Source organism: Salmo salar, chromosome 13 (assembly GCF_965601325.2).
Source record: "Salmo salar chromosome 13, fSalSal1, whole genome shotgun sequence".
NCBI lineage: Eukaryota > Metazoa > Chordata > Actinopteri > Salmoniformes > Salmonidae > Salmo > Salmo salar.
The window spans coordinates 56,050,940-56,073,060 of NC_138303.1; the positions used below are offsets into that span (position 1 = coordinate 56,050,940).

At 41.7% G+C, this 22,121-nt stretch overlaps 1 protein-coding gene across 3 annotated transcripts in view; it reads left to right on the forward strand.

Moving 5' to 3' along the window:
* Nucleotides 1-22,121, forward strand: part of LOC106567418 (teneurin-2) — a 132,539-nt gene that overhangs the window by 67,278 nt on the left and 43,140 nt on the right. For all 3 annotated transcript variants that reach the window (XM_014136636.3, XM_014136638.3, XM_014136640.3), the window contains 2 exons: nt 9,971-10,193; nt 20,601-20,839. In XM_014136636.3, coding sequence (XP_013992111.1) covers nt 9,971-10,193; nt 20,601-20,839 — 462 coding nt within the window. The remainder of the gene's footprint in view (nt 1-9,970; nt 10,194-20,600; nt 20,840-22,121) is intronic.

Below are 22,121 nucleotides of genomic sequence, written 5' to 3' on the forward strand. Positions count from 1 at the left end.
TGCTGTATGTGCCATTTTTCAGTACTCATGCTGTTTAAGTGCCGACATGTTGCTCTGGCAGTATTCTAGTGCAACATGTGTGCGTTACTCTTAAAATATGCTGTACTGCATATTACCGAGTATTGCATCTCTCACTGTTCACCTATCATGTACCACATCAACAGGGAGTAACTAAAAATACTTTGAAAAAGAAAACAGTCAAACTATGTACTAGGATTTAAACTTTTTGTTTTTACACAGTACTTGGTATGATGAATTTTTCAATTCGATTTTCACCGATTTAATTAATTTAGAAAAGTGCATAATTACGATATTTGGTGTACATACCGTAATTAAAATTGTTTGCATTATAAAAACAATTAATATAATTCTACATTTTGTTCATACGTTTTCAATAACTAGACATAGTTAAGTAAGGGCAAGTTATTTAATAGAAGTAGTCACAAATGTTATGTATTTTGTTTAAAAGTCCAAATATGCGTTTAGAGAGAAAATAATGCAAATGTTTTTGTATTTTATTGACTTGACCATGGCAATTTAAAGGGGCAGTCCGCAGTTACTTCATTCATATTCAGACTTATAAATTAATGATATATACCCAGTGATTCATCACGAATATAACATATAAATGCCTCATGAGCTTAGTTAAACTGTTGTACCCCGTCAGATCCCAAAATATAAGCTTGCTTTACTCGATTGTTTATGAATAACAAATGTAAACAAACATTGTATAACCTCAAAACATGGTTAAAACTATCATTTGGATATCATGGATGGTCAGTCCTTGTATCCATAGGTCTGTGTATGAATTTGAGAGTGGTTCCATTTCTCCAGCCATCCCTCAGCGTTTTACTGACTCAGAGGTGGAATGGAGGCTTTTTTGTATTGTTTCAGCTGTCGATTGGCCCTTTTAACATCCAAAGTACATATTCAAATATTGCAAAAAAGATAAATTATCTCCTGTTATTGATTTTATAATACGTGAATCAATATGTTTCTGACCTAAACAACTAAATACGTATTATATATATATATCCACATTGTTTAGAAAATGTCATACCAGCTTTTACTCATCACGTGCAATGCAGTTAATAAAACATCTATGCAAGAAATCAAATCAAATCTATCAAAGTCAGTCAGGCAGTTAAAAGACCATAGAATTATTTTTTTTCCCATGGAAGTGTCAATACTTGTAGGTATCACGAAGTGGTACGTCTACGACATGAAATGGCATATCACCAGCATATCATCCTTATGGAAGTTGATGGCCCTGGTGCTGCTGTATAAAATGCTTTGATATGACTCTCTGCTTCTCACCTCGTCCTGTTTTGGAGTCAGAACAGAAGTGATATTTTCGACTAAACACAATTAACCCAGATTGTTAGACAGGTAGGCACATGTATCAACACTGTCGACATTGTGCCCTCATGTTCTCCATGGAAGGAACGTAGGAGTATTTTTAGCTCTTAGAGGTATGACAGATCTAAAGATTTCCTTGTCATCAATTCCATTGAGATTTCAAACGCATCTCCTCCTTTGTCAAGTGTGCTTTTCCTTTTTTCCCCCCCTCCATTGTTTAGGTAGCTGGATAGAATAAATAATATTTTAATTGCCTGTTGTTTTCCACTCTGGCATCTCTTTCCCTGTTTCTGATAATGAATCCTGCTTTCGTTTTTGATTGAGGTTCCTCTATGCAGAGCGCACACAATTCACATACTGTATTCTGTAATAGGATGCTAAAGTTCTCTACAAAGCATTCTAATGTGCTGCTTTGTAACTTTTCCCGCCATCTGCACACATTGTGTCGTTTCATGCTCATCTGTACTTTTCTAGTACAATCACCTCTCAAAGGGAAACATTTTCACCAACAACCACCAAGAAGCTGAATGATGAAACAGATAAGGAACCATTTTTTTTCCTTCATATTGCAATGCTTTTTATTCTCTAAGGTTACATTTCATTTCAGTTGGATTTCCTGCCCATGTGCCTTATTCAGTTATCGACTGATTCCCTTATTCTTGTGACAACTCAGTCATCAGTCCCCTCTACTCCTCTAGCCTCATTGCATATTTTGTTATCCCAGTTTAAATCACTGTGTGTTGAAGTTGGACGACTGTTGATTTTTGCGTTTCCTGCTCCTAAATTCTACATTATACGGCTTTTTCATTCCCATGATCATATTTGTATGCATAATATGCCTTCCATATTGTGGCAGTGTTGCAATCTCTCCAAACAAATGCTAAACATTGCCTTCAAACCTATAGTCTGCCCCTGAAGCCTCCACTCTTAGCCTTGCTTGTGGCTTATCCCCAGTGCCGGCTGTGCGTAATTGGTATGCATTGTTAGTCTCCTGCTAATTTTTGCGCTAACCCATGCTACAGCATTAGCACCTTGTGTACGCTCCGTCTTTCTTCCTGAGGCCGTCACATTCTCAGGTGTCATGGGGGAGAAGTGAGGTGTTGATAGCATCAGCACTGTATGTGTGCCTGCTGGGGCCTGTCTCTCCACACACTCTCTGGGAAGGTTTAGCCAGAACTGGATGTGAGCAGTGGCAGACGCAGTAGCTACTCCTGGAAAGACCCAGGCTCTTAGCGCACTAATGCTACCAATGCATTATTCATCTGTTGTTTTTTTTCCTCTTGTGATTTCCGGTGTCTATGCGTTTTGGAAGTAGAAAAACATTCCAGCAGGGAAATCACTAGAGGTTTGTGTGGTGTGTTGAATGTTTGATCACTCCATTCTCTATACCCTTTGTTACCAAAGGAAAATTAATTTGTCTGGTCTTAAATTTTGTATTAATAAATTGGATTAATGCCACAGATCTCTCTGGTGATGAATGGAATTTCATAGCATTGGGGTATTTGATTTGGAGGGGTTTCAAGTTGAATGTGCAGTAGTCTTGTCTCCCTGTCTGTTGCTGCTGGACAGTTATTATTGTCTAATTAGTGGAGATGAGTGACCGAGGCAGAGAAATAGTGTGCTCTGAATATTTAAAAACGACCTCCTTCTCATCCCCCCCTCTTCTCTCCATCAGTATGTCTCTGTATTTCATTTGCACTAACGTACTGCAATCTTGCTTTTTAATTAAATCCCCAAGAAAGAAAAAGATCAAGGGGACAGGGCTAAGTAGTGCGCTCTGAAACTGAGCTGTCCTTCGGCAGTTCCAGATCCTCAGCTCTTTTAGAAGAGTAGGGGTACGATCCACGGCTTCTCAAGCATGGCCGATCACTGATCTGACTCGGTGTGGTGTTGCTGCGGGTCTGTTTTGCCACCCATCCTATCGCTCTGGAAACGCCCAACAGAATTGTCAACATAAAGTTTATTCACTGAACAGAAGTCCCTGGGAATTTTTTTTATTAAACTGCTTCTGCTAATCCTGCCATTCTCCATTACGATATGATGTACTAGCAGTGAAAGAAAAGGAAGTCAGGACACCCTCAGCTGAATCCTGGGTCTTGCATATCCATAACACCGTTCTTACCGATTTGCAGCCGAAGCCAAATGTTAACCCATTCAGCTTGGCAGGCGTCCACCACTAGTTGAGGCGTCGAGAGCTGTCATGAGTACACTGACCTTTGGGCCTGTTTCAATGAAGACATTTGCACCTGTCTTTGGTTTGTGTGAAGAGATAGATAGGTGGAACTAACAAAAGAGTGGAAGACAGAAAAATGCCCCCTTTCCAATCATGCCACCTCATTTATTTTTAAGCAGGCTGAGTCACAGTAAAAATCACAATTTCTATTACCTTGCGCTGTCTTGAGGCTTCTCCTGCCCTGTTTAGATTGTGTCTTTTATCATTCCAAATTGACATTTATGCTTTTACTCGTATTGTTTTTCCAAGGTTCCCACCGCTCATGTTGGGCAATTTATTTTAATCCTTGTCATTCTAGCCCGTAGCCTGCGAATCTGAGCTGCAGTAATTTCAACATCGCCATGCACCACTAACAACAACAAGCGGACCCGGGAAGCTGTTGTGCTGTGCTTCCATTTCGCCCTGCATTGCCTCTGAACTGTAATTGCTTTTAGCCTTTTTTATTCCCTCTCAGCTTTCTGTCTCTTTTCTCTACATGTATCTTTGATAGCTGAGGTGGCTATAAAACACATTCTACACCTGGGTCATTATCTACAGCAATTGTTATTTTGCCTGGACTCCTAAACATTGGAGAAACAAATAGGCATGTAGACCATTTCATGTGTTTGTGTTTTCCTCTGTTCCCATCCTGTTTAAAGAGAGCATTCAGTTGGAGCAGATTTTCACGTTCAAACAGTGATTTTCAAGTTTAAACTGAGTCTTGTTGGCTTGAGCTGTCGTCCAGTTTTTGTTCAGGAATGATACTAAAACAACGTCTCTGTGTTTTATTGAGGTGTCTTTTGCATACTGTTAGGTTTGCACAGTAAATTAGAACTCAATTTTATGAATCAGCTCTCTTATTAAATGACGGGGAAGAAAATGAAAATAAAAACACATTTAGAAAAGCAAGAGGAGGTAGAGGATAGAGGGGGAAAATGAATGTCATTTTATGGGTGGAACTACAGCTCAGTGCTGTTTCCCAACAGTTTTTACATTAAAGGAGCTTATGATGCAGGATGAGATTTAAAGCTACAGAACAAAGCTTCAGTCATGCTCATATGGATGTTGCTGCAGCTTGGCTGATACCAGTTTTACTTGGATAAATCTTGCCATAAATCTTTGTTTTTAATGAAAACATGACTTATTAATTTTTTTAGAATTTAGCAATTTTTTTGGGGGGGGGGGTAATACATATTTCTTACAGTAAACATAATATACGTTTTTTTTCTGATTCATATAAAGAAAACAGACACGCTCTCAATTTCCATTTCTGCCACTCTGTAGCGAGGAGCTGCCTTGCTGACAGAAAAGCAATTAACCTTTTAGAAGTTTCTTCATTCTATACCCATGGAGTAGGTAATTACCAACATGGCTGCCTGTTATTAAGTTTGCATCCTCATTTGCTAATTTCTAGTTTGCCTCTCTTGCTCCTCATAGGACTTTGTTTGGAATTGGAATGATTGTCTTACAGGCTGAAAGAGAAAAGGCATAATTCTCCGGGGATAGGTTGTGTGAGTGCACTTGTTCTGCCTGGCTGATGTTGTTCCTTTCTGTATGTGTGTGATCATGTGTGGTGCTGTGTTAGGCACCCCTCCACCCTGCTGCATCTCTTTATTGTGCAGGGTTAAGTCACCATGTCATCCATTCTGAAAAATCTGCTGCCCCCACTACTAAAACAGCAGTGCAGCTACAGTTGTTTTTTTGTTTTTTTTTTTAACTAGGCAAATTGTTATTTTCAATGACAGTCAAAGAACAGTGGGTTAACTGCCTTGTTCAGGGTTAGAACAACAGATTTTTACCTTGTCAGCTCACGGATTTGATCTTGCAACCTTTCGGTTACTAGTCCAACACTCTAACCACCAGGCTAGTTTACATACACATAGGTTGGACTCATTTAAACTCGTTTTTCAACCACTCCACACATTTCTTGTTAGCAAACTATAGTTTTGGCAAGTCGGTTAGGACATCCACTTTGTGCATGACACAAGTAATTTTTCCAACAATTGTTTACAGGTAAATATTATTTCACTTATAATTCACTGTATCACAATTCCAGGGGGTCAGAAGTTTACATACACTAAGTTGACTGTGCCTTTAAACAGCTTGGAAAATTCCATAAAATGATGTCATGGCTTTAGAAGCTTCTGATAGGCTAACAGACATCATTTGAGTCCATTGGAGGTGTACCTGTGGATGTATTTCAAGGCCTACCTTCAAACTCAGTGCCTCTTTGCTTGACATCATGCCAAGACCTCAGAAAAAAAATTGTAGACCTCCACAGGTCTGGTTCATCCTTGGAAGCAATTTACAAACGCCTGAAGGTACCACATTCATCTGTATAAACAATAGTATGCAAGTATAAACACCATGGGACCACGCAGCCGTCATACCGTTCAGGAAGGAGACGCGTTCTGTCTCCTAGAGATGAACGTACTTTGGTGCGAAAAGTGCACATCAATCTCAGAACAACAGCAAAGGACCTTGTAAAGATTCTGGAGGAAACCGGTACAAAAGTATCTATATCCACAGTAAAACGAGTCCTATATCAACATAACCTGAAAGGCTGCTCAGCAAGGAAGAAGCCACTGCTCCAAAACCACCATACAAAAGCCAGACGACAGTTTGCAACTGCACATGGGGACTGATGAAACAAAAATAGCACTGTTTGGCCATAATGACCATCGTTATGTTTGGAGGAAAAAGGGTGAGGCTTGCAAGCCAAAGAACACCATCGCAACCATGAAGCACGGGGGTGGCAGCATCATGTTGTGGTGGTGCCTTGCTGCAGGAGGGACTGGTGCACTTCACAAAATAGATGGCATCATGAGGCAGGACAATTATGTGGATATATTGAAGCAACATCTCAAGACATCAGTCAGGTAGTTAAAGCTTGGTCGCAAATGGGTCTTCCAAATGGACAATGACACCAAGCATACTTCCAAAGTTGTGGAAAATAGCTTAAGGACAACAAAGTCAAGGTATTGGAGTGGCCATCACAAAGCCCTCACCTCATTCCTATAGAAGATTTGTGGGCAGAACTGAAAAAGCGTGTGCGAGCAAGGAGGCCTACAAACCTGACTCAGTTACACCAGCTCTCTCAGGAGGAATGGGCCAAAATTCACCCAACTTATTGTGGGAAGCTTGTGGAAGGCTACCCAAAACGTTTGACCCAAGTTAAACAATTTAAAGGCAATGCTACCAAATACTAATTGAGTGTATGTAAACTTCTGACCCACTGGGAATGTGATGAAATAAATAAATAAAGCTGAAATAAATCATTCTCTCTACTATTATTCTGACATTTCACATTCTTAAAATAAAGTGGTGATCCTAACTGACCTAAGACAGGTAATTTTTACTAGGATTAAATGTCAGGAATTGTGAAAAACTGAGTTTAAATGTATTTGGCCAAGGTGTATGTAAACTTCCGACTTCAACTGTAGGTGCCCTGCCATTCCTCTACTGTGCAGCACAACTGTCTTTTTACGATGGCGTATGTTGTTTAAATAGGTATGAAGATATTAGTACTGAGCCACAGTGGAAGGGCTGATCCTCTGTGGAAAGACTGGCTGTGACAGGTAACTGGAGGGTTGCCGGTTCAAATCCATTGTCAGAGCGGGAAGTGAGCTGGCAACCGGAGGGTTGCTGGTATCAAATCCCAGCACCTCAGACTCCCAGTGTGGCAGCCCCATGCACCTCTCCAAACCTGTATGTGTGTATTTCGGAAGGGTTGAGCTAAAAGCGGAAGTCAAATTGTGCTATTGACCAATAAAGTGATCTTAAACTTAATTTAAAAAAATACATATTAAACCTTTTATTTAACTAGGCAAGTCAGTTAAGAACAAATTATTATTTAAAGTGATGCCCTACCTGGGAATAGTGGCTTACTTGCCTTGTTCAGGGGCAGAAAGATACAATTTTGCCTTGTCAGCTCGGGGATTTGATCCAGCAACCTTTCTGTTACTGTCCCAACGCTCTAACCACTAGGCTACCTTCTGCCCCAAGGCAGATCAAAAGACATTCATTCCTTCTTAGAAGGCCTTTGTATTAAAGCTATTAAACACACAGTACAGTAGACTAATAAAGGCCAGCACGCTGCAGAATGCTGTAATCTGCGTATTACAGAAGGGACTTTGATAACCCCCCTGCTCAGATCTCCACTGTGATCTCGGCAGTATATTTAAACAGATGAGGAGCCGGCCATTGTGTTTGTGGGATTCCACTGTTTCACACAGGGATGTCGTTACTGAAGGTTAGAAACTGAGGCCTCTGACTGTGTGTCCTTTTGTGTGCCCACAGACCTGTTGAGGGTTGGTAAACAACCTCCCATGGCTGTCAGCTCGATTTTGAGTTTGAACGGCAGTTTACAGGGGGAAACAGTGGAAGAAGCATTAGATCAGAGCCCGACCAAGGTTATCAGAGCACATTAAAGGGTTAGTACCAGAATACCATTGTGTTTAGCCAGGGCTGTAGTGTGGAGTGGTGCTTTGATGGACACGTCACACTTTATAATCCACTGCTCTCAGCCCTATTGTGCTGCTCAGATTGTTCCCTGCGTCCCTGCAGTCCAAACGCAGCTTTTGTGAACTGTGGGTTTTTGTAGCACTGGGTCTTTCTCCAGTTCTTACACAGTGTGGTGTGGGAGATTACACACCCTGGCCCTCCAAACCATGACTGATCTCAGCTCGGCCCAATCCCTTTTTCATTTCTCCTCTTTTCACAAGACGTTTTGTGTAAAGGGCCTCTCCCTTTCTTAGCTCATGTCTTAGGTCTTGGTATGACTCTCGTTCTTTCAGTTATCAGTGCTGTGTACGTAATCAGGTAGGCCCACTGTTTTTTACAATGTTGACATTACATACTGTATGGGTAACTGATATTTTTGTTACTCCTGAAATGTTCAATAGCTGAAATTAATTGTACAAGGAAAGGAAAGAGTAACCCGTTGGAGAATACACACGGAGTATACAAAACATCAGGAACACCTTCCTAATCTTGAGTTGTACCCCCTTTTGCCCTCAGAACAGCCTCAATTCATCGGGGTATAGACTATACAAGGTGTCAAAAGCGTTCCACAGGGATGCTGTCCCATGTTGACCCCAATGCTTCCCACAGTTGTGTCAAGTTGGATGGATGTCCTTTTGGTGGTGGACCATTCTTGATACACACAGGAAACTGTTGAGCGTGAAAAACCCAGCAGTGTTGCAGTTGTTGACACACACAAACCGGTGTGCCTGGCACCTACTACCATACCACTTCTAAAGGCACTTCAATCTTTTGTCTTGCCCATTCACCCTCTGACTGGCACACATACACAGTCCATGTCTCAATTGACTCGAGGCTTAAAATTCCTCCTTTAACCTGTCTCCTCCCCTTCATCTACACTGATTTGAAGTGGATTTAACAAGTGACATCAATAAGGGATCATTATTTCACCTGGATTCACCAGGTCTGTCTATGTCATTTTGTACACTCAGTGTATGTATTTGTGTGTTTTTTTTATACAGTAGGCGTTGCCTTTTAGTCAGTACGACTGTTAATGCATCATGGAAGAAGTATATATTGTCTTTTCTTTTTACCCTTTTTGAGGAATATGTTGATTCATTGATGTCTTGCCATTGTCCGATCAGTCCGTCACGCAGGCTTTGTAAAGAATGTGTGGAGGTGGAAGCGCGAAGATTTTATTCATGTTGCTACACAATTTGTTCTCTGTATCATGCAGTATCTGTAGATAGAAATTAGAATCGTTCATATATTTCTCTTTAGACTTGAGTAATTAGTGATATTTTCTAATACCTTAATTTAGAGATTTAAATCTCATTTGCCAAAATCGGAAGTATTTACCTACTTTTCATTATCTTTTAATTAAATGGAATGATTTAGGGCTGCTACATAAATGCATACAAGTATTTGTATCATATTATTTGATTAAAGGTTTAAAAGTTAAGAACACTTGATTCCAATATTTGGATAGTTTTAATCATAATTAACATTTTAAACTTTCACAAAGTTATAATTCACAGCTTTCAATTTTCATAAATGTTTCCCTTTTTTAGTTATGGAATGAATAAGGTGAATTGGTCACTCTACAGGAGGTTGGATTTAGTCTGTAAAATATTATACTTGTACAATTTTAGTTATTTCTTCAGAGGTGTTTTTATATTTGGATCTGACATGTTCTCATAAAGCAATTTGTAACACATTCTATATGAAAGTAAAGCATCCAAACATACATCACTGTCAATGGATAATGCTTTCATTAAATCAGTCAATTCAGACTGTGAAGTAGTACACATTTATAAAGCCCCCGCCAAGGCTATAACAACTGAAATATACACTATGCGCTAGAACACCATTCCTGTCAAACAATAAGCCCTAATTTGTTCCTGTGTTCTCCTTCAGGTCCTCCCAACAACCACCACAGTCAGTCTCTGCGGCCGCCGCTCCCTCCTCCTCACAACCACCACCAGTCGTCGGCCAACTCCTTGAACCGCAACACCCTGGCCAGCCGCCGCGGCCCAAACCATGCCCCCTCGGCGGCCCCCGGGGAGGGCCCCTCCACGCCAGAGTCAGTCCAGCTCCAGGAAAGCTGGGCGCTGAACAGCAGCGTGCCCCTGGAGACCAGGTCAGTCACACTGCTTGCCTGCTTGCTATCCATTCATGTTTGGACACCCTCCCTATTCAGAGGGACAGGAACACTTTATGCTTCCTATCAGCTCCTGGTACTGTACAGCTGGCTGTATTTATCCAAGTGACAAAGGTCTTTACCTTAAACCTAAAGGCTCTGGTCAGGTTTGTGGGTGCCCTCTGCCCAGCTGCTAGAGCTCTGAACTTAACATCCCCTCCTGCTGTTGCCTATCTTCACACACAGCCATACTGGCACACAGGCAGAGGCCCTGCCTGCTGCTCTCTCTCTCTGGTGTTCTGGTAGATGGAAGCTGGTGTCCTCCTCTCCCCCTCTGTTCTGTCTTTTGTTTGGTGTGTGATTGCCGTGCTCCTGCTGGGTTGTGAGTCGCTCCTCTATGTTCCCAGATCACACTCCAAACACTCCGCATGCACAATTCATGTTACCGGGACTACAGGGCGTGTCTCTCAGATGTTTTATTTACCAGGAGCTCCTGCTACTCCTGCTACCGCCGGGCGCCTTTACCTGCCTGTTCCCTCCTTTCCAAAATGGAGCCTGGCGCCTGGGTCACAGCCAGCATGCCTCTACTGAGTGAGGAAATCAGTTTTACTATAGGAACTCAGTTTTTTTCAATTCCATCATGTTAGCTGTGTTCAGGATGTTAGGGTTGTATTTCCTGATCTGGTGTCCTAGCAGCATGAGTTGTGTTCAGCTGCTTTTCAGGTTTTTAGGCCATGCATTTCCCCAAACATCTCCAGTATGGTGGTTTGTTAGCAGTGGTGGAAAAAGTACCCAATTGTCATACTTGAGTAAAAGTAAAGATACCTTAATAGAAAATGACTCAAGTAAAAGTGAAAGTCGCCCAGTAAATTACCACTTGAGTAAAAGTCTAAAAGTATTTGGTTTTAAATATACTTAAGTATCAAGAGTAAAAGTATGAATAATTGAAAATTCCTTATATTAAGCAAACCAGGCGGCACAATTTTCTTGTTTTTTTAATTTACGGATAGCCAGGAGCACACTTCAACAGTAGACATATTTTACGAACGATGCATTTGTGCTTAGTGAGTCCGCCAGATCAGAGGCTTTAGGAATGACCAGGGAGGTTCTGTTGATAAGTGTGTGAATTGAACCATTTTCTGCCCTGCTAAGCATTCAAAATGTAACTTTTGGGTGTCAGGGAAAATGTCAAAAAAATTTTTTTTAAAAGTACATTGTTTTCTTTAGGGATGTATTGAAGTAAAAGTTGTCATAAATATAAATAGTAAAGTAAGATACCCCAAAAAACTACTTAAGTGGTACTTCAAAGTATTTTTACTTAAGTACTTTACACCACTGTTTGTTAGTTAATTAGGTTTTATGACTTCCCTTTCTACTGTGGACAGCAATCCAATTTCCTCTTCCTAATCCTACACTTTACATAGACAGCTATATACACTTACACACTCACACAAATGCAAAATACACACAAAACAAAACAGTACAAGAACCCTGCGTCTATTCGCTCACTATCAATTCCCCATAGTGCTCCTTGCCCTTTTCTCCTCTCCCCCCTTCCGTCTCTCCTCTTCTCTCTTCCCTCTCTCCCTGCCCCCTCAGTGCCTGTTCTCAGCAGGCAGATTAATATAGCTTCTGTCGGGGCATATGGGCCTGACCTCACACACTTCAGTTCATAATTCTTTGTCTTTCAGATGCCCCTGTCTAGGGCATCTTGCAGCGCTAGCACTTTTACTTAGTTTCACCCATTAATACTGCTTGGTCTTTACAGAGTCTCCCTCATAGGCACAAAACAACATTTCATCTGGGGCCTGACCCTTTACCCTATGACCTGGAACCACCCGACATGCTGTCCATCATACCACTGCTGGAGATAATATAACTCATACAGTAAATTCACACACACACACACACACACACACACACACACACACACACACACACACACACACACACACACACACTAGCACGCACATGCTCTCTCTCTCTCTCTCTCTCTCCACACACACACACACACACACACACACACACACACACACACACACACACACACACACACACACACACACACACACACATCACTCACACACACTCCCATTTTCAGGGAGGCAGTGACTTGGGTTTGGCTTGGAAAAGCAATTTTTTTTGCAATGGAACAAATCAACTGTAAGGTCACCATATTGCACACGACTACAGTAGAAAGCCACATACCAACATTTTCTTTAATACATTTTCGCTAGCTAGCTACAACAGAAGACCATTGTGGATAACGTTTTTATGTCTCTGCGTCCAGTATGAAATAAGTTAGAGGTAGTTTCACGAGCCAATGCTAACTAGCGTTAGCCAAATGACTGGCTGTCTACAGGAACAGTTACCGTGCTAGCTGTTCCTGTTCATCCAACTCTGGGGAAGTAGATAAATGGCTGCATTACCAAAATCTCAAACCATCCCTTTAATATGGAGGAAATTACAGTCATTGGAACTAATTACAGGGGTTTTTCTGTATAGAAAATTCTTAGGCGGGCTGTCTAAGTGGTAATTTTCGGGATGGAAAAACAGTTTCATTGTCAACTTAAACGACCAAAACCAGATAGAAATCATGCAGAAAAGATATTGAACTATATATATTTTTTCATAATACAATGTTTGAAAACTAACAATCGAATAGAAATTACACAGTCAGGGCACATGCCCATTGATTTTTGTTTGAGCAGAGGAATACAGCATTAGCCATGGCAAAAGGCATATAATTGCAGGAAATGTGCTTTAAAGCTGTAAAATTGTCCCTCAACTCCATGCCAAACTGTATAGAATTGCTGGAAATTAACTTCAAATCTTCAAAACTTTCTTTCCGCTCAATGAAAAACATCTGAAGAATTGCAGAAAATGACCTTTAAAACAGCTAAATGTTCTCTCCGACGCCAAGATACCTTTACCTTTTCAGCTAATGGGCTATGTTAGAGTTGACACTTCCTCTTCTGGCAGTGATTACAGCTGTGAGTGTTTCTGGGTACATCTCTAAGAGCTTTCCACACCTGGATTGTGCAGTATTTACCCATTTTATTATTAAAAAAATTATTCAAGCTCTGTCAAGATGTTGGGGATCATGGCTCACAGTACTTTTCAAGTCTTGCCATAGATGTTCAAGCAGATTTAAGTCAAAACTTTAACTTGGTTACTAAGGAATAGAGGTCGACCGATTAATCGGAGTGGCCGATTAATTGGGGGGTTTTTCGGACACCGATTTGGCCAATTTTTTATTTGAATTTTTTTACACTTTTATTTAACTAGGCAAGTCATTTAAGAACATTCTTATTTTTAATGACGGCCTAGGAACGGTGGGTTAACTGCCTTGTTCAGGGGCAGAACGACAGATTTTTACCTTGTTAGTCCAACGCTCTAACCACCTGCCTTACATTGAACTCCACGAGGAGCCTGCGTGGCAGGCTGACTACCTGTTACGCAAGGGCAGCAAGAAGCCAAGGTAAGTTGCTAGCTAGCATTAAACTTACAAAAAATAATCAATCTTCACATAATCACTAGTTAACTACACATGGTTGATGATATTACTAGTTTATCTAGCGTGTCCTGCGTTGCATATAATCGATGCGGTGCCTGTTAATTTTTCATCGAATCACAGCCTACTTCGCCAAACGGGTGATGATTTAGCACTGTCGTTGCACCTAACCATAAACATCAATGCCTTTCTTTAAAATCAATACACAAGTATATATTAAACCAGCATATTTGGTTAATATTGCCTGCTAACATGAATTTCTTATAATTAGGGAAATTGTGACACTTCTCTTGCGTTCCGTGCAAGCAGTCATGGTATATGCAGCAGTTTGGGCCGCCTAGCTCGTTGCGAACTGTGTGAAGTCCATTTATTCCTAACAAAGACCGTAATTTATTTGCCCGAATTGTACATAATTATGACATAACATTGAAAGTTGTAGAATGTAACAGCAATATTTAGACTTCGGTTCCGTATTTCACTGAAAGAATAAATGTTTTGTTTTCGAAATGATAGTTTCCGGATTAGACCATATTAATGACCAAAGGCTCGTATTTCTCTGTGTTATGTTATAATTAAGTCTATGATTTGATATTTGATAGAGCAGTCTGACTGAGCGATGGTAGGCAGCAGCAGGCTCGTAAGCATTCATTCAAACAGCACTTTTGTGCGTTTGCCAGCAGCTCTTCGCAATTCTTCAAGCATTGAGCTGTTTATGACTTCAACCCTATCAACTCCCGAGATTAGGCTGGTGTAACCGATGTGAAATGGCTAGCTAGTTAGCGGGGTGCGTGCTAATAGTGTTTCAATCGGTGACGTCACTCGCTCTGAGACTTGGAGTAGTTGTTCCCCTTGCTCTGCAAGGGCGTCGGCTTTTTTGGAGCGATGGGTAACGATGCTTCGAGGGTGGCTGTTGTCGATGTGTTCCTGGTTCGAGCCCAGGTAGGGGCAAGGAGAGGGATGGAAGCTATACTGTTACACTGGCAATACTAAAGTGCCTATAAGAACATCCAATACTCAAAGGTATATGAAATACAAATGGTATAGAGAGAAATAGTCCTATAATTCCTATACTAACTACAACCTAAAACTTCTTACCTGGGAATATTGAAGACTCATTTTAAAAGGAACCACCAGCTTTCATATGTTCTCATGTTCTGAGCAAGGAACTTAAACGTTAGCTTTTTTACATGGCACATATTGCACTTTTACTTTCTTCTCCAGCACTTTGTTTTTGCATTATTTAAACCAAATTGAACATGTTTCATTAGTTATTTGAGACTAAATTGATTTTATTGATGTATTATATTAAGTTAAAATAAGTGTTCATTCAGTATTGTTGTAATTGTCATTATTACAAAAAATAAATGAAAAAAAATCGTCCGATTAATCGGCATCGGCTTTTTTTTGGTCCTCCAATAATCGGTGTCGGCGTTGAAAAATCATAATCGGTCGACCTTTACTAAGGAACATTCACTGTCTTCTTGGTAAGCTGTCCTGCTGAAAGGTGAATTCTGCTCCCAGTCTCTGATGTAAAGCAGGTTTTCCTTTAGGATTTTGCCTGTCCTTAGCTCCGTCCCGTTTCTTTTTATCCTGAAAAACTCCCCAGTATTTGTTGATGTCAATCATACTCATACCATGATGCAGCCACCATCATGCTTGAAAATAAGGAGGTAGTTGCTCAATGATGTTTTGAGTTGGATTTGCCCAAACATAAGGCTTTGCATTTATGCAAAAAGTGTCATTCTTTGCTGTGTTTTAGTGACTTGTTGCATGTTTTGGAATATATATTTTTCTGTGTATTTGTATTCTTCTTTTCACTCTGTCATTTAGGTCCCTACAATGTTGTTTAATCCATCCTCAGTTTTCTCCCATCACAGTCATTAAACTGTAGCTGTTATAAAATCACAAATGGCCTCATGGTAACATCCCTTAGCAGTTTCAATCCTGTCCTGCAGCTCAGTTCAGAAGGACGACTGTATCTTTTGAGGTGTCTGGGTGGTTTAATACATCATCCACAGCATAATTATTTACTTGACTATGCTTAAGAGATAATCAATGCCTGATGTGTTATTGTTACCCATCTACCAATCACTGACCATCTTTTAAGAGGCTTTCGAAAAGCTCCGTTGTCTTTGTAGTTGAATCTGTGCTTGAAATTCAATACTTGACTGAGGGACCTTACAGAGGTTGTATGTATGGGGGACAGAGGAAGGTTTAGTCATTCAAAAATCATGTCAACCCCTATTACTTCACACAGTATCCATGTCATTTATTCTGTGATTTGTCAAGCCACATTTTACTCTCGAACTAATTTAGGCTTGCCTTAACAAAGGGTCTGAATACTTATGCAGTGACTGTATTTTAGTTATGAATGTTTTATTTATCTTAAAAAAAGATATATGATCACTTTGACATTACAGAGTATTTTGTGTACATTGTTGACAATTTCTTTCACAATTAAATACATTTTAATCCCACTTTGTAGCACAGTAAAATGTGAAGAAATCCAAGGGGTCTGAATAATTCTGCAAGGCACTGTAACACTGTCACACTCTAGGGTCCAGTCTCATCACATTCCAGAAATGGGGAATTGAAATGAAATAATAAAAAAATCCATTATCCTGAGAGGTGAGCTGAGTCGCTGCCCGGTCTGCTCTCTCCCTGTATCCCCATGGGCTTGTTTGAGAAGGCTGGACCATTCCTCTCTCTCTCTCTCTCTCTCTCGCTCTCTTCCTCTCTCTCTATCTGCAGATTGAATGTCCTCCTCCAGCAGTCGATTTCTGCTGAGGAGCCCTGAAATTAAACGGGGTTGGGGGAGATAAAAATCACAAAGTGTAGCGAGTAGTGGCCACCTGTGCAATGGTGCTTTGGGCCTATAGGTGTTCCTCCTATATTCTCAACAACAGAATGCATAGCCTGTATTTAGCCAATTTGCATGTATGAGCCCTATTACTGTATATATTAGCCCTACTACTGTATGCTCACAACGTAGCGTGAAAGCCCATATTGTATGGCTCCTGCAATATGAAGACCAAGCCGCTGATTATTATGGTACACACTGGTGCTGTATTTGCATGTTTATGGCATGTTTATTGAAATTAATGATGCACTATTAATGGTAGCCATGTTAAATGGTAGTGTTTGTAGCTTGTTCAATTTCCAAATGCCTTTTTTTCTCTGTTTCAACCCCACTGAGACCCAGTTTTTTTTAAATGTGAGCTCTGTCTACGAGAGACATCCTCTGAGAATGGATGGGTTAGTTATATAACATGTTTTTCTGTGTGTTCAACTGCGGCATTGTGGTTGCTGTCCTGTCAGATTTCGTTGTTTTGTTGTCTTCAAAGGTTGATTGAGTGATTTTTTTGATTTGACAGTTAAAAAAATTACATATATACACACAGTACATACATTTTAAAAACTAGTCGGGGAAAACACAATAAAGTCAATGACTTTGTGGTTCCTTAAAAAGCCATGGTGCTAGGGGGATTCAACTCCCGAACCTTTTGATGTTGCTTTTTATTGGATTATTTTGACTGAGTCCGGCAGCGTCAGGATGGTTCAGTGTGTTAGCGCCCAGCTCAATGTGTTGCCGTGGCTGCACCTTGCAGACAGACCTGGCCCTGCCTGCCTGATACTCTGGAAGTATTGGTATTGAGAGAGACACAGCCAGAACCTCCAACAGTTCAGCCCTCCGTGACTTGAATCCCAAACAGGGTTCATTACATAAATTCTTATGCTAAATTTCTGTTTCCCTTGATAGCTTTACCATTATGTCCTGGCATGTTTGGTAGAATACTAATAGAGCTACACTCCAGTTGAATTCCTGTTCATTATCTGTAAAATCTCCATTTACTCGTTAATTGCACTGGCTTTACACGCCCTCCCTCAGGATGAGAGAAGTGTTTACTGTGAAAGAGAGACTATGAACACAGTTTTGTCTTGCTGTTTTGTTTTGTTCTGTTTGGCTTGGTTTGTATTCATCTGTGGTTTTGTTAAACTGTCTGTGTGGGATAAACCCCTCTGAGTGGCATGTTGTGGCCAATTTACAAACAGGAACAGGAAGGAAAGAAAAGTCTATCACCATAAGTGCTATTTAAAAGGATGATAGACAAACATCTGGATAAAATAAATAAACAAAAAGGCAGAAAGGCTCACCTGAAAGAAATTCGCTGGTTTTTGTGTGTCCTTATTCAAATGCAGCTTTGATGCTGGCTCTCCTCTTTGAAAATATGCAACTCAAGCATGTATTTGATATGATATGTGTAACTAAAGCAATTAACGCATGAAGGCCTTTTTATTATAGGCTCATTTTGTCCTATAATCACATTGAAATAGATTTCATTTTTTTAAAGTCAGAGTAGGCATGTGAACTGAATGTCATTTTAAGCTAGAGTGGCATTTTAATAACTGCTGAATAGCATTCATTTTCACTATTGACCGATTTGGATACAAAACAGCCTTCTTTGTCATGTCAGGAGAGAGAATATTACATTCTCTACAGTATGTTGTGAGAATATTGTGTTGTTTAATTCAGGTGGTAATACCCACACATAATCAACTGTGATATCATCCATCTCATCTGGTGTGTGCTTGCCAAAGTCATTATACTATCTCTGTTTTGCTTTGCAAAGCTGTCTCTGACGATGGCTATATGACTCATGCCCTGGTGGATAAAATATGATTGATTTATGGATTAATTTACCTGCTGCCTGCTATGGTGCAATTAACATGCGTCTAGTTGAGAGGATATTCTCTCCACTAACACGGTGTGATGTGATGGCCGTGGCCAGCCGCCGGCGTGCTTGCCTGCCTGTCACCAAGGGACAAGTCATTAATCAGGCAGCGTCGGAGGGCAGGCCAAAGTAAGGGGCAGGGCGCTAACCTCAGCCATGTTTTCATTAGTATACGTACACAGCCGTCAGGAGGGGCTGCTGGGGGGGGGTCACTCCTCTCCAAGTGTAACACCTTCTCAGGTCGCCGCGGTGACACCTCTTTTCACTGTCTTCATCCCTTTTATTATATACTGAGGAGGAGGTGTAGAGGATGATACTCCGATGAACCATAGTGGCCAGCTGGCTGAACGCATATTTAACACAACCATACATCAAACATGTTTTTTTATTTATTCCCTTTGATTGCCGCTATACAGCCATATACAGTACAGTATATTCAATATATTATGTTCGGACAAACCATTCCTCGAGGTGTTTATTTCACTTCACACGAGGTTCTTAGAGTGAATTGAATGTTGATTATTAGGTCACATGTTGCAGACCTTGGGATTAGTTGATGTCATCAGCTGGCCATCATTTGATATTGACTGGTAATCGGGTAGACAGGCGAGTCAGCCCATTTTATCGTCACTGTTCCAGGGTGGGGAATGCCGACGCACAATCATCATGGCTATGAAAACAGGCTGTTGCCTTGAGCAGGTTTCACATTTTGACCTTGCCCCGCACGTGAAGCCCAAATGTAAGCCTGATCACAAATGTAAAGGCTGACAGAGACACATCGAGGTAAAGGCCTTGAGTTATGTGCGCACGCCTCCTACAGCTTGTTTGTGCGTCCAACCTGTTTTTTTTTTCTCTCTCTCTCTCACTTATATCTAAGTCATTCTGTTCCTTTCTCGCCCCATGAAATTATTATTTCTGAGCTGACGCTCTCATTTGGACACAGACCACCAAACCAGTGAATTGAGGATTGACGGTCAATCCACTTGTTACTCTCTCTGCTGCTTCCCCCCTACCTACTTCAAATAAGAGTTCTTTCCCTTTACAACACATATAGTCGATTTAACAGACATCTATGACAGATTTCCTACTTATTTCTAACTGTAATTCCCAGACCTTTTGTTACAAGTCGTCCTTGGTGTTCTCCAGCGATTCTTCGGTTGGTTGAGAGATGGGCTGTGGAGAGCCTGTTAGTGTTGATCTCAGTGTTCTACTGCTAGGATTGATCAGACACCGGCTCAGGAGTTGAGATGCGTAATTGGTAGATATGCACCATTGATCTAGTCACTGCTTCTCCAGTTGAGGAGAGGAGAAGAAACTGTCCTCTTGTTGTGTGTGAGTGAATAGAAGGGAAATGTATTTTTTTTGAGGCGAGAGAAGAGTGACACCATGAGGCTTGATGCGGGGGGGGGGGGTTGGACTTCCTTCCCCGTCCGAGCTGGAGCTGTGGAACGAGATCTGAGAGGAGAGTGTTTTTGGGTTCAGTGTGGGGCAGCAGCTTGTGAGAGCTTCCGACCAGCATCAAAGCGGCACGGTCAACTGTCTTCCACTTTCATCCCCATCCCATCTGCCTCCTCGTAGACCTCCCCGCAGGGTCTGCCGCCCACCTGGCACAGGCCAGCATTGCACTGGCCTGGCACTGGGGTCTGCCTGTAGCCAAGCTGGGCACCGGACGGAAAGGAGGTGCTAGGGGAGACATACTGTTGAAGCAGACTAACTTAGCTACAGTATTTACTAATCTTCACATTGGGTAGAAATTAGACTGCTGATGACGAAGAAGCAGTTGATTTTTATTCTTAGCCTAAGCACTGACGATGATAATGAGCATAATAATCAAATGCCGGTCTAGGAGTCTGGAAGGAGATAATCTGTATATTCTGTATGCTTTTAGCTGTATAATTCAGAGTCCTTAGACCGCTTTGAGTAGCGTGAATAAGAAAATCAATGCATGTAAATGACCAGTGAATAATTGCTGGTGGAATATAGAGGGGCACTTCATTGCTCCAGATGTCTCATTATATTCTGAAAGCTACTGTTCACTCCAACACAATTTGCACATTCTATTGGTAATAGAGACCGTGTAGCAGCTGATTCTAACTCTCCGTGTCCGCCTCTCTCTCTCTGTCTCTCTCTCTCCTTTCCCTTTTCTCTCTTTCGCTGTAGGCACTTCCTGTTTAAAACCCCGTCCGGGACCACTCCCCTGTTCAGCAGCTCGTCTCCAGGGTACCCCCTGACGTCTGGGACCGTCTACTCCCCCCCGCCGCGGCTGCTACCCAGAAACGCCTTCTCCAGGAGCTCCTTCAAGCTGAATAAACCCTCCAAATACTGCAGCTGGAAATGTGCCGCGGTGTCGGCCATCGCTGCTGCCGTCCTGCTGGCCGTGCTGCTCTCCTACTTCATAGGTAGGCTACAGTACCATACAGTACAGTACAATACAATACAGTACTGTAGCCCCCCTTGTTATGCTATCTGCTATCAGATTGGCTTGCCTCATTTCATCTGTTTGGGAATGAACTGGAAAATATTCCAACTGAAAATATTCTTGTCAAGGGTATGGTTGACTGAAATACCATAGGCCTATCGCACTAATGATATTAAAATTCACAGACACTTGACACGGAAAAGCAATTTCTAGAACCTTGCACATATATCATAATTAGCTTGACATTTGACATGCAATGAATCCATGTGTGCCTGTTGGCATATTATGTTGGTTATTATAAGATGGAATATGTATTCATGCTCATGACAAATGCACGACCGTGGATGAAGCACATAGAAAGAAAAGGCTGTACGAACACTCGGCCTTCTCTATCCTTACTCCATGGCCGGTTTGATCCCACAATATTTACTATTGGCATTTTGTTTTGCGAGGTAACGATTTATAGTCAGCATTGAGGTCTCTCCGGCGGTGTTCAGATCTGCCATGGTGATTGCGAGTCATCGCAGCACTGCGGGGTGGCAGTGAGCCGTGCTGTTAGCTCCGCACACCGGGCTGAGAGAGGGAGCCTGCCGCTCCCCAAGCCTTGCTCCTCAGAGGACTGTGGACACAGTCGATACTGAGGCGCAAGAGCGTTAGAGTGAGAGAGGGAGCAGAGCCCACTGCAGGAGGGGTGGAAAATGAGAGTAAACACATCAAAGGGCTTTGATGAGCCGATCAAGAGCCTCACTGTGGTCACATAATAACAGCTAAGGCCAATCACTTGGGGGGTGGGGGGGGGGGGGATTGTGAGTTGCCTGAATGTGTTGTATTAAGGGCTATGTGGGGTAGAAACAGATACATTAGTAGTGGTCAACTTCACCCTGCTTTCAGGCTTCACTGTTTGGAATTGCAATGTTTGTGGATATATTTATTCACTGTGAGATTGCGTTGACACGCTTGTCCTATTCAAATCTGGAGAGACACACACAGAGAGGGAGAAAAAAGAGTGAGTGGGAGAGAGAGAGAGCGCTGGCTCATTGTCTCTGGGCAGCCATGGGTGGAAGCTGGCTGTGTGTGTGCACTGGTGTGTGGTGCGTGGTGAAACTCCCCCATTACCTGTGGGATTATGTTTCGCATGGCGTGGCACTCAGGCACACCGAGGGAGGGAGGCAAGGCCACAGCTCAGCAAGCAGAGCGCTCTGTACCCCAGCGCCAGGATGGGGGTTGAGGCTTTACGGGCTGAGCGGTTCCGATCCAGCCCC